This window comes from Pseudorasbora parva, chromosome 13 (genome assembly GCF_024679245.1).
Source record: "Pseudorasbora parva isolate DD20220531a chromosome 13, ASM2467924v1, whole genome shotgun sequence".
Taxonomy (NCBI): domain Eukaryota; kingdom Metazoa; phylum Chordata; class Actinopteri; order Cypriniformes; family Gobionidae; genus Pseudorasbora; species Pseudorasbora parva.
Window position 1 is genome coordinate 20,980,626 of NC_090184.1, and position 12,833 is coordinate 20,993,458.

The 12,833-nt window shown below is 37.0% G+C and overlaps 1 protein-coding gene across 2 annotated transcripts; it reads right to left on the bottom strand.

The window, feature by feature from the left end:
* Positions 1 to 2,920: 2,920 nt before the first annotated feature.
* Positions 2,921 to 11,772, bottom strand: LOC137038140 (uncharacterized). Of its 2 annotated transcripts, XM_067412584.1 has the most exons (10): positions 11,597 to 11,765; positions 9,020 to 9,093; positions 8,789 to 8,879; positions 8,613 to 8,701; positions 5,861 to 5,986; positions 4,899 to 5,098; positions 4,630 to 4,789; positions 4,289 to 4,402; positions 4,129 to 4,173; positions 2,921 to 3,365 (listed from the first exon to the last, which is right to left on the bottom strand). In XM_067412584.1, coding segments are annotated over exons 1-10 (1,044 nt in total). In that variant the 5' UTR covers positions 11,740 to 11,765; the 3' UTR covers positions 2,921 to 3,363. The 2 variants fall into 2 exon arrangements, with proteins under 2 accessions (XP_067268685.1, XP_067268686.1); XM_067412585.1 differs by lacking the exon at positions 9,020 to 9,093 and having other exon boundaries at positions 11,676 to 11,772.
* Between the last annotated feature and the right edge of the window lie 1,061 nt (positions 11,773 to 12,833).

Sequence of the window (12,833 nt, forward strand, 5' to 3'; positions counted from 1 at the left end):
TGCTGACACGTCCCGGTTCATTAGTTAAAATTGCAATTTTCTCACAATTTACAAATAGTTGGAAACATTTGTGATATTGTAAGTACTCAACTGAACAAAATATATAATACTGGCCTAGTGATTTTTGGATATTTTACTGCAAAAATACTACATAGTGCACCTTTAATAAAATAAAACATAAACACAAAACAAAACCCACATGGGGGAAAACATAACCTAGAAATACATGAAACTGAAGACATACCAACACAGGGAACCGGGAAACGTAGACCGTACAACGATCCGACAAAGACTGACAAACACAAGGTGCTATTAAAGGGAAAGGGGTGCTATCAGGAAACACAGGTGGAGCAAATTAAACCAATAATCAGATAACAAGGGGGAGGGATCATCATCAGACAATGACAGGAGCACATGCTCAATAAAAAACCCAACTTGTGCACACAAGACAGGACAGGCATCTGACACAATCTTACTCAATGATCAGCCAGTTATCTAAAAATACAGTAGCTCAGAGTTGCATCTCATGAAGCTTAATTTGTCAGGCATATATAGACAGAGCACAACACAGTTACAAATTCTGACAATGGAAGAGCCACAAGAAAACAAACAGGGTCAACATCCAGGGAGAAAAAGAGTAAGGATGTGTGGTGGAAGTGTAGGAAGGCAAAACAGAAAGAGGTAGAAGAGGCCAAGATTGTAGACATGTTTCTGATTAAATAAGGGCCACAATCATGTTCTCAGTCATGACCTCATGGCCAAGATGGGTTGAAAGGTACAGCCGGATGTTGGGAGAACAACCATGTCCTTAATCATTCAAAAGTTTGTTGACAGATCAAGAATGTAATCAGACAAATGTTCACTATTCTTTAGAAATGTTGGCCCATATTGATAGGATAGCATCTTTCAGTTGATGGAGGTTGAGATCTGGTGACTGTGGGGGCCATTTTAGTACAGTGAACTCATTGTCATGTTCAAGAAACCAATTTGAAATTATTTGAGCTACATGGTGTATTATCTTGCTGGAAGTAGCCATCAGAGGATGGGTACATGGTGATCATAAAGGGATGGACATGGTCAGAAACAGTGCTCAGGTAGGCCGTAGCATTTAAACGATGCCCAATTGGAACTAAGTGTGCCATTTTTTACACCACCACCAGTAGCCTGCACAGTGGTAAGAAGGCATGATGGATCCATGTTCTCATTCTGTTTGCGCCAAATTCCAAATTCCAATTTCTTACGACTCTATCATCTGAATGTCTCAACAGAAATCAAGACTCATCAGACCAGGGAACATTTTTCAAGTCTTCAACTCAATTTTGGTGAGCTCGTGAAAATTGTTGCCTCTTTTTCCTATTTGTAGTGAAGATGAGTGGTACCCCATGGGGTCTTCTGCTGTTGTAGCCCATCCGCCTCAAGTTAGTGCGTGTTGTGGCTTCACAAATGCTTTGCTGCACACCTCAGTTGTAACGAGTGGTTATTTCAGTCAAAGTTGCTCTTTTATCAGCTTGAATCAGTCGGCCCATTCTCCTCTGGCCTTTAGCATCAACAAGGCATTTTCACCCACATGACTGCCACATACTGAATGTTTTTCCCTTTTCACACCATTCTTTGTAAACCCTAGAAATGGTTGTGCATGAAAATCCCAATAACTGATCAGATTGTGAAATACTCAGACCAGCCCATCTGGCACCAACAATCATGTCACGCTCAAAATTGCTTAAATCCCCTTTCTTTCCCATTCTGACATTCAGTTTGGAGTTCAGGAAATTGTCTTGACCAGGACCACACCCCTAAATGCATTGAAGCAACTGCCATGTGATTGGTTGATTAGATAATTGCATTAATGAGAAACTGAACAGGTGTTCCTAATAATCCTTTAGGTGAGTGTGTGTTTTATCGGAGTGATGTCATAAACGGCGTAAGAATAAACCGGTTGGAACAGGTAGTTTTTTGCCTCTTACCTCGATTTCGCGCTACATGTAAACGCATTAACCTGCTTTCTGTCGGCTTATTGAAGTGCGCATGTGTGATAGGTGACAAAAACGCAAACTTACAGCAGATTTAAACTGCGCTTTGCATGAAATAAGGACATATATCACAAACGCAGACTCGTTTAAGACCCAGAAAATTGTAAAGAGGTGTTCTCTTTTCTCATGCAGCAGAAGTAGCCTAGAAGAGGTTTAGTCAAAACGCTTCATAACTGCATAAGGGATCATATGAGCCGTAAATCTCCCGCTGACACGGCGCACGCTTTATTTAACATCACAACTGACGTAACATTTGAAAAACTCATAGTCAGATATACGGGCATTATTATTTTTGACGGCACTACAAGGAATAATCCGGTATATAAATAGTCATGTAAACGCGGTATACTTGTGTTAACCAGTTTTCCCCGTTTACATGCAAACCAGTAAACGGACATTTCAGTAAGCTGATTTTTTTTGGAGTTATCAGCTTACTGGTGTGCATGTAAACGCACCCAATTGGTAAAGTGAGTTCCCAGGTAGCAAACAGACGTTGGCCCAACGTTGGCCCAACGACTGTTGTTGTGTTGGGCCAACGTTGGGTGCTGACGTTGGCCCAACGTAATTTTGTCCGTTGGGCCAACGTTGGGCCAACCATGTTGTTGGACAGCCAGCAGACCTTCTGCCAACCTAAAAACACCTTACCAACCTTCTGCCAACTTAAAAACCACTAAAACAACATTGGGCCAACGTTGGGCAACCATGTCATTGGACAGCCAGCAGAAGAAATAGCCTATTTTAACCATCTGCCAACTTTATAAAAAGAAAATCTACAAACTTATAAATAAATAGGCTTTACCTACACCTTTCACTCAAATTTTAAGATTGTGACACGGCCTATTCATTGTTAAATTGCATTAAGAGAAAGCACAACAGACAAACTGAATAGGTAATAAAAATGAACCTATTTATTGGTAACACAATAACTTACTTGCTGCAATTTCAATGCAGTTAACAACATATATGTGGTGCTGTTGTTGAAAAACTACAGCAGAAAATAGATAAATAAAACTCAGAATGTTAAAACATCTCCACAGTCCATTATATACAAATACATTCTGCAGATTTTCATTCTGGATTTGCAACGATGAGTCGATGTACAAAAAAGTAGAAAAAAACTACACAAAGACAGCAGAAAAAATGCAAAGAAAAGTAAAACATAAAGTCAAAGGAATCAACAAGGAACCAAAAAGTGACAAAAAAGGCGGCAAAGAAAATCCGGAAGAAAACAGAAAATGTGCAGATTATGTTTTTTTACAGATTTTAAGTGAATTAGAGATTGTGTGCGGCTCTGATGATGAAGACAGCGCAGAGGAGAAGTAGCAGCATATACTCCTGTAAAAAACAACAAACAAACAACTTTTTAGAACATTTAAGATGTGTTATTTAATTAATTAAATATTTATAATTATTAATATTTAATAATTATTTAATCGATACATCATCTTCAATAAACCCGTCTCTGGCGTGTTGCCTCGGATCTTTCGAATATTCAGATCTATTATGACCTCTGACCTTTAAAATTGCCAGAATAATAATAATAATACGCTGTTTGTTAATTGGCCAGAGGAGAACTGGCACCCTGACTGAGCCTGGTTTCTCCCAAGGTTTATTTTTCTCCATTAGGTCTCCTGATGGGGTTTTGATTTCCTTGCCACTGTCGCCTCTGGCTTGGCTTGCTCAGTTGGGGAAAAACTATTTTTCAAATATATTTAAAAATAAATCTAATTATTAAACTAAATTAACCATATAGACCAAATTACTGATCTAATTACTGATCTAAAGCCCACATTGTTACTGTATGATAATCGAAATATATTCTGTTGCATTATTTTTCTGTTTAACACTGTGAAGCTGCTTTGAAACAATCTGCATTGTTAAAAGCGCTTTATAAATAAAGTTGACTTGACTTGACTTGTTGTTCTATTTTAATAACAATCCAAAACAAACAAACAAAAATTCTGATTTTCATCATGCTGGGGTAGCAAATTTTGTATATATCTTAATGCAGTGTATGCCTATTAAAGATGAAATACACCTCTGTTTAATGGTGGGGTTAGACAGAGGAAGATAAAACCAATCATTGGTAGACACTTACATTCACTTTCACAGCTGCTGGAATCTGCTTGAGGCATCTGCTTTTCTATGTTAAAGAAAAAATATAGTAATTATCAAAATGTAAATTACTTACAACTTATATATTAATATGTATAATAATTAATAACATATTTGATCAGCCTTAAAAAGGGTTTCTGTACCTTTTTCTGTTGCTCTTTTTTTTCTTCCTCCATTTCGGTCTCCACTATACTTCAGCCAGGTTTTTATTTTTTCCTCTGCTTCCACCACTTTTGCTCCTTGTTTTTTGGCTGCATCTGTCAGAATCAAATTAAAGAAAATAAAACAGAGAAAGGGTTAGCAAACAGATCTTATCTGAGGTGTATTTTGTAGAGCTCTATATGATTAGATTAATTGGCATTCTTTCATTGACTTGCATTGTATTTCATTCAATGACATATTATGTGAGACTCTAAGGGGTTGTTTCCTCTTTTGCTATTTCAAAGTTATGTCTAAGTTTTGAATGTTTTTTAAAACATATCACCTATGACAACTTTTGCTAGCACGAGTGTAGAAAATGGGCTCTTCTGTCCTCTCCCTTGCCAATTAAAATTGTTGGCCAACTCATTGGTTATTATTTCCCTCATGATTCTGTGGACAATGTCTTTGGCAGATGTTCCACCCAAGCTGGTAAGATATCTTGTCTATGAAAAAAATTAAACATAAAATTGTGTTAAGCAGCAGTAAATCAGGTCTAGATACATGTTAGTATTCTTTTAAGTGAAGTAACAGAAGCAGAACATTAGAATTTACCAGAGAACGTTGTGTGTCTCTGTTTGACAGCCTATCCTCCAGATCTTTTATGCCTGTCATGTTCCTTAATGGAAACTGAAACTCCTCATTTACAACTTCAGCTGCATTCTCTCTTCGCATAATGGCCTGAAGGAGAAGCGTATTCTGCCTGACTTGACCCTTTATCTCTTCCAGCATCTGGTAGAGCCGGAGTTCTCTTTCTGAATCAGACAAACATACGATGCAACATTATTACTAGGGCCGAGACTCGATTAAAAAAATTAATCAAATTAATTAGAGGCTTTGTAATTAATTAATCGAAATGAGTCGCATTTTAATTGCATATAAATATTTGACCTGAGAACAATGAGAAGTAATTTTTCACATGTATTTTTAGTATACCATTGAATAATGACTGAATACATAAGCTTAATCAACAAAATATTGTTTATTTATTTCAGTCCAGCAGACCAGCGCAATGTTTGCCATTAAGTGTAGCAAAAGCATATTTGTGATATTTGCGGCTCGATGTGCTGCGGTGATACGCAAATTCCTTGTTGTATAGCTTGCACAAAACCCTGCTCTTGACGACGCTTCCATCCTTTTGTTTTTTAAAACAAAATTTCCCATCCACAGGGCCGAGCAAAGCCGTCTCATCAGCTTCTTCGTTCATGTTCACTCATGCCCTGCGTCTCAATCAGCTCCCTAGTCCACTAGTCAGGGCACTGATCAGGACATAAGTCAATGGGCTGACTCCCTGATCAGTGCCCTGACTACTGAACTAGGGAGCTGATTGAGGCGCACCCATGGTTTGTTGTTGTCATGACTCCAGAGCGAGCGCTAGTTGGTGTTTCAGTATAATCGGTCCGTCGAAACTCATTCATTGAAAAACATTCCGCGGTGCAAAAATAAATGTGGTTAAATACCTCTTGTAAAAAAAAAAAAAAAACTATTGTAGAAGGTTTTGGAGTAATTCTACGTACCATCTTGTCTTGGTTCAGGGACTGTCACAGCAGGTGCTGATGGTGCAAATGGTGGTATGGCTGGCAAGTTCAGGCTTTTGGCTCCATTACTGCAGAATTTTTTTTTTTTTGGTCTTTCCATTGTCTCTGGATATGGAACAGTTAGAAACAGAATCAGTAGGCTACAATGTACAATACATTGCCAAACATCACAACATTTACTTCATCCAGAGTTTCGTTGCGATCTTATACAACAGGAATGTGACCAATGTTCAAAAGTTCCTTTCAACATATCGTCCTCTTGGAATGAAATATAGTTTACTACAACTCAATTTTGACAGAGATGTCATATATAACATTGTACTGTAATTTCCCAACTATTAGCCACAGTTTATACATTTATTTTGCTAAATTTTTTCAGGTAAATACACGAGAGCAGAACTTAAAGGTAGGGTAGGCAGTTTTGTATGGAATGAATTTTGTGCCATAATTAAACAAATAAATCCATCATTTTGCAAACAAACGCGATCTGCTTTGCAAATGATAACACGACTTGCAAACAAACAGAGCGATGTGCAAATGCAGTTCGCGCTGATTTTCTCACAAATGCATTTCTCTTCCAAAACAGCAGATTTCAGGCATGTAATAATTCATCCATTTTTGGGGGGGAGGGGATAAGCCTTTTGGGACTATTCACAAACAGTATTTGCATTAATTTGTGTTAAATATATTATTAGTCCCGAGATTCTTCGCCTTAGTGTATAAATACATTGAGCGACTTATATACATCTGTATACCTTGCTGGTCTGGTGGTAGAATTTATGTTAACCGTGTCAAAGGTTTCTGGTTCTAATCCGCTCTTATGTATTTTTTTTTCTTTTCTTCTTCATTAAAATCAAAGATATTCAATGATTGTATATTAAGAGCAGGGACACAGGGAATAGAGTCTCTCTCCGCAACGGCATTAAGCGATAGATTGGCTCGTCTGTGTGTGAAGGCTGTATGCACTAGCCAAAAGAGAACGCAAACCCCGCCTACTTTGATTTGATTGGCCATCTCAATCATTTTGACATTGACAAGCGCAGTTAGACCTCAGGCAAAACAGACTAAAATGTTACTTTTAAACTTTTTTGTCATCCCAACAACAACATCCAGAGCCTCTGGGGGGGTCAATTTGGCCCTTTCTAATTATTGGGGGGCGGATTTTTCCCCTTCAATGTCTATGGTGGTTACGACCCTGCAGTGCAATACACCCACAATACTTTGAACAAAAATAGTTAACATGGTATAGTTTTAACAGTGTTCATTAAAGTGCTAAATTTGATATTGCATCAGAGGTGAACTATAGTTAGCTGGGCTTGGTCCTTCTCCCCCATACACAGGGAAATGGTGACAGCAGAAAAACTAATATTCATCATTCTGCTTATAATATATAGCCTACTCTGCTTAAAATATATTTTATTTTATCAGGATTTACCATATTTAATGTGACAGTAACATATACAAAACTAAATCTGTCTAAACTTTAATCCACAATACATATTTTTGCATTTTTGTATTACAATATATTGTGACACGATACACCCTTACACTATTTTGAATGTTCTCATTTGAATTGTATCATCAAATGTGCAAATTACATAAAAGTAAATTCTTTTTTATATCCCGTTACACTACAGTGGATAAATGATATGGAGGATGGATGCATGCATTTAATGAGAAAAAACTAGCCCTAGCTAAAATGTTTTCAGCCATAATGTCACTACTGATTTTGCACTTGTTGGTCACAATAATATCTATATATTTTTAGGTTTTTTTGTTTTGTTTTGTTTTTATGAAATAGGGTTGACAAAGTGAAAATCTCAAAATGATTAATAATAGATACAGTAAGACAGAAATACTGCATCCGGTTCCTCGCTCATTTTCATCTGAAAACGTGTTTGAAAATCGTAAATTGACCCAAAGCGCCATCTGCTGTTCTGGTAGAGGAAGTTCAATCAATCAACTTTATTTATATAGCGCTTTTACAATCACGATTGTGTCAAAGCAGCTTCAGTGTCAAACAGGATAATATTGCGACAAAATTAGATTTGGCTGTACAGTCGTACTGGAGAAAACAGTGATGTTATCAGCTTATTTTAATTTATCATATAGCAACAATGTTGGCAGATCAGTATTTAAGTTTATAGAATTAAATAAGACCTAATTCATACATTTTATTTGTATAATAAGTTGAATAACTTTAATCATATTTTTAGTGTCCCCAACTGAGCAAGCCAAGCCAAAGGCGACAGTGGCAAGGAACCAAAACTCCATCAGGTTGCTCAACTACATTTGTGAGAAAATCTGCTCGAACTGCATTTTGAGAAAATTAAGCTGAGAGATAGTAACAAACATGTATGCATTTATGTGGATTTGGTATTTGTTCAAAGGTTACATGCAATTTGTAGGATGGTTTGTATTTATTTGTGAAATATGCATGCTCACTCATTTATTTGCAAAACACAATACATATATTTGTTACTCCTCTGCGTTTTCGCTCAAACTGTTCTTTGTATTTGCACATCGCTTTCTGTTTGTTTGCGAGTTGATTTTTCCTTTGCAAAGCAGATCGTGTTTGTTTGCAAAATGCTGGATTTGTTTGTTTAATTATGGCACAAAAATCACTCCATAGCTTTGGTCTAACAAACTTTTTCCCAAATCTTTATATACCAATACATAATTAAAATGTAAGAACTCTGGCAAAAAGAGTATACAAATCGAGTGTCTGTACCTGTGTGGAGCCAGCTTGTTGAGGCCTGCACTGGAGGTCTTCCTGAAGCTGTATCAGATGTAAATCCATTTACATATTTCGATGATGGTCTGTTGGACACATTAAGTGTAATACATTTTTTAAAAGTGCAGTGCAAATAAGCAGTAGGCTATAAAAGGAGAACAGAGGAAACATACAATCTTTTCCGTACACTGTCCTCATCTGTAGACTCCAAACTGTTGCCTTTACAAAACTTCACCAGCTTTCTTCTGGCTTTTTCATAGGAATCTAAACAAAGAAACAAACAACATCACTAAGCATATTATCTGAACATTTGAAAAGAACGGTTTGGCATAACTCACAAGGAACATCTTTTAATATTTTTTAATAGTTATTTCTAATTAATAATTAATTCCTCAAAGACTTACCATACTCAGCCACCCATTCGGTTATATATTCGCCCCATTCTTCATCAGGAGTTTCATTTTTTTCAACCGCTTTTCTACATTTTGTACCATTATATGGGGGCCAAAAGGAAATTTTTTTATCGATGCTCAGCCAGTCACTAGGTATCACCTCTGTCTCATTCTTTTCAGTAAAAACAACTATAGAATACATCTATAAAAAAACAAAAACAAACAAAAAAATATATCTAGTGTTACAAACTATATACATTTATTGAAACTGTATTAATTACCCAGTGGAAATCTATCTAAACTAAAATATGTCCTAGTCTTATTATTCTGGGGAGTGGGGGGATTGGGGGATTGGGGGAATCAAGCAGTATGCAGCAAAGGATATGCCACAAACCCATCCTTATACTGTAAAAGAAGGACTTTTGAAACAGTCTGTGTAGGAACAATAGTCAATGACTGCCCGGGTTGTTTCACAAAGGATATATCAAGACTTGATGAATCAATGGGATAGGTGAAAAAAGATGACTTATTTTGGAATTTAAGACAGACTAGATGTGATGCTTCCTTGTCTTTTAAAATGTTTTTCACTATATAAATATCTCCATTGAACAGAATATAGTTATCTCCCTCTGATAAACAAATTAAAGTCCCACCATTTACATATTTCTTATACTGTGTAAACTGCTGAGATGTCACATTGTATGGAAAAGGCCCATTCTTATGTTCCTGGTAAAACCCATCCTTGCACATCCTTATTTTAGTTCTGACACTTGCTTTTTCTGACAATCTCCTGATGATCTGTTGAAGGGGCTGGGTAGGGGTCCTTATCAATTTTTTTAATGTGTAGAGGAAGTTCTCAAATGGGAAAGCTGCAAGATTATGCAGCACACCAAACTGCCTTGCATCATTGGCAAGATGTGTCAGCCCGTGTATGTTATACACAACGTAATTACCATAAACAGATTGAAAATGCTCGACAAATGTGATCAGTAACTTTTCAGCAAAATCACAGTACTGGAGACACAGTGATGGGCAGCATAGTATTCGAATGGCTACATGCAGAAGCATAAAATTGTGGTATAGAACATTCGGCAGATGGTCTTTCAGTGCTACTGGACCAGTGTACAAGAGAAAAGTTCTGAACTCGGTTGCTTTCCACCTATCTACCTCAACAAGGGATCTCCCTTTCCGTGCAAACTCTCTGGGGAGTCTCATGGCAAAGGACATAAGCACTGCAGAAATTAGGCCTATCTGATGAGCACCTAAACGAGTTGGAAGCGGTCCCCTCATCCAAAACCCTATCAACTTTCTCACAACCCCAAGAAAAACCAGGTGCATAACATCTAATGGAAATTGGGAGACCATACCAATTCCAACCCTTGTCAACACACTGGTCCCTTTATGGTGAAACTCATCGTCTTTATTAATAAAAGACGTATCTGTCCGTAAAGGTGAATCGACTTCAGGAAAAGTCATGCGATTTTCCGCCCATGTTCCCTCCTGTGTGCATTTTTCACAGCCGTGGTATGCATTGTGGGCTTTAATGTTTTTTACGAAAGCCCTCGCACTTGCATCGCAAACAAAATTTGAAATTTTAATATCTACATGTTTGCCAGTTACATCCACACCCTCTAATTTAAGCTTTTCATATTCATTTACAAATGATTCTAGGAACAGATTGACATTCTCTGGTTTTTTAGATCCAAGATATAAAGCGATGACAAATGGTTGCTTTGTTTTGTCTTCCTCTACCAAGCCTAGAATGGGCCAGAACTGCTTATTGCTGCTTTTGAATAAAGGTAGTCCATCAATATTCACTTGTAAATTAATAGCCTTAGGGAGAGGTTCTATCTGGTTTAACACATGCCTAATGCCTTTCTCAACTCCAAAATAATGCATGGTGCCACCAGCAATCTGCTGGACCTCATAATTAGTTGGAGTGCTTAAAAGAGTGCGGGCATCCTTTGGGAGATATGGATGATATTTTCTCAGGATGCCCAACAGCCCATTTAGATGGCATTGTGGCATTTGGCTGTCTATTGCCCAACCTCTGAGCTCCTCCCCAAGACACTCAGCAGACTCAACAAATTCGTCATCACTTGAGTCAGTTTCTGTCAGAGCATTTGACCAAAATCCATCCATCACATTATCGTCAACATTAAACTCAGTCTCTGACTCGTCTGATTCATAGGACATGGGCCAATCAGATGCAGCATCTGACCACACATATTCAGCAGGGGCGTTTTTTTCCAGGCATAAGTTAACATTGGCTGCGTCTGATTCAGCATTGACGTGAACCTCACCAAGGATATTGTAAGCCCTTCGCTTTGCCTGACGTTTAAGTGTTCTGTCTGAATAAATGTTGTCTGCAGACATAGTTAGTTTGCTGCCAAACAAATAACTAACGTTAATTACTACAGCTGATTTCGGACTACGAAAGCTACAATGCTAGGTAGTTGATGTTAAATGTTAGTATTTAGATTATAAGACTACATTTACATTAGATTGCTAACGTGAAGCTATAACAATGACTTACTAGATAACAGATTGATTATATATTAAAACAATATATTGTATCGAGCAGATTACCTTGGACTGGCTGGGTTAACGGCTGAAGAGAAGTAAAAGACGGTTACAATATAACGGTAATTCGAAATCACGCACTCACTGTTTTTTTGAATGAGCTCGCGCCTCAGCTCTTCTGACGTCACGCGCACTAGCGCAGCAGTCATCTATTCCAGTGTTTCCCAAGGGTGCCGCGGTCCTTCAAAAATATATGTATATATTTACTTCAGGAAAAGTCATGCGTGTATATATATATATATATATATTATGATAAAATGTGAATAAAACAATTAATATATTTTGAATGAATCTAATGTCTGAAATAACACATCTAATGTCTGACATCAACGTCTGTATTAGGGTAAAACAGTTCTCGATTCGCATGGTTCGGCACGCACTTGCAACGCGGTTCATCTCACATCTGATGACACATTTATATAATATGGGTTGTAACTTGAAAATAACGCTTTATGTATGTTTCTGTCGAAGGATACTCGTGCTGGATCCTTGGTGATACATTACAACAGTGATATTAAAAGAAAAAGGTGGGCAAAACGTTTTTTGCGGTCATCACCAAGCAGGTGCAGTGAGAAGACGCGAATGAAAACTCGCGCACTGTGAGATCTGTCTCTGTGCACTCATCCGATAGTGCGCACGCGTCTCACAGCACGCAAATATTGAGTTATCTTTCAAATCACAGCTCTTGAACCGAAAAAACTCACACAAAAAGTATGTCAACTCAACATGTCCATCTTGATGAGTAGCCTATTGCATAGTCACTGAACGGTATACATTCGAGAAATGTATGCATTGAGAAACAACGCATATCCGTACATTAAGGTCTTAAAGGGGCAGCCTTCACTGCTGTCTGTTTAATGTCAACAAAAGACAAGGACTCACTGCTCTTGATTGAATAGCTTTTGTAAGTATAATAGGATTCTATTATATTATTACATTATATTATATTATATTATTACATTATATTATATTATATTATATTATATTATATTATATTATATTATATTATATTATATTATATTATATCAATCTTTAATTTTTACAGTCAAATATGCAATGTTATTTTACATTTGATCAATTTCTGTACCTGAAAACTAGTTAGACCTACCTGAAAAATCTGGAAGCATTTTTTTTTTTTTTTGTATCTTTGCTCAATAGTAGTTATTTGTGCTGCTGCTTGTATTTAAATTAGTTGTTCTTATTATTTTCTTTATTTTTATTTGACTTAAATAAAACATGTCAA

Excerpts from the sequence above, each read along its gene's own strand:
- LOC137038140 (XM_067412584.1), bottom strand. The coding sequence starts at position 11,739 with ATGACTGCTGCGCTAGTGCGCGTGACGTCAGAAGAGCTGAGGCGCGAG. Across the intron at positions 9,094-11,596 it reads GTTAACCCAGCCAGTCCAAG|AAAAGCGGTTGAAAAAAATG; the intron begins GTAATCTGCTCG and ends TACAAAATGTAG. Across the intron at positions 5,099-5,860 it reads CCCTGAACCAAGACAAGATG|AAAGAGAACTCCGGCTCTAC; the intron begins GTACGTAGAATT and ends TGTCTGATTCAG.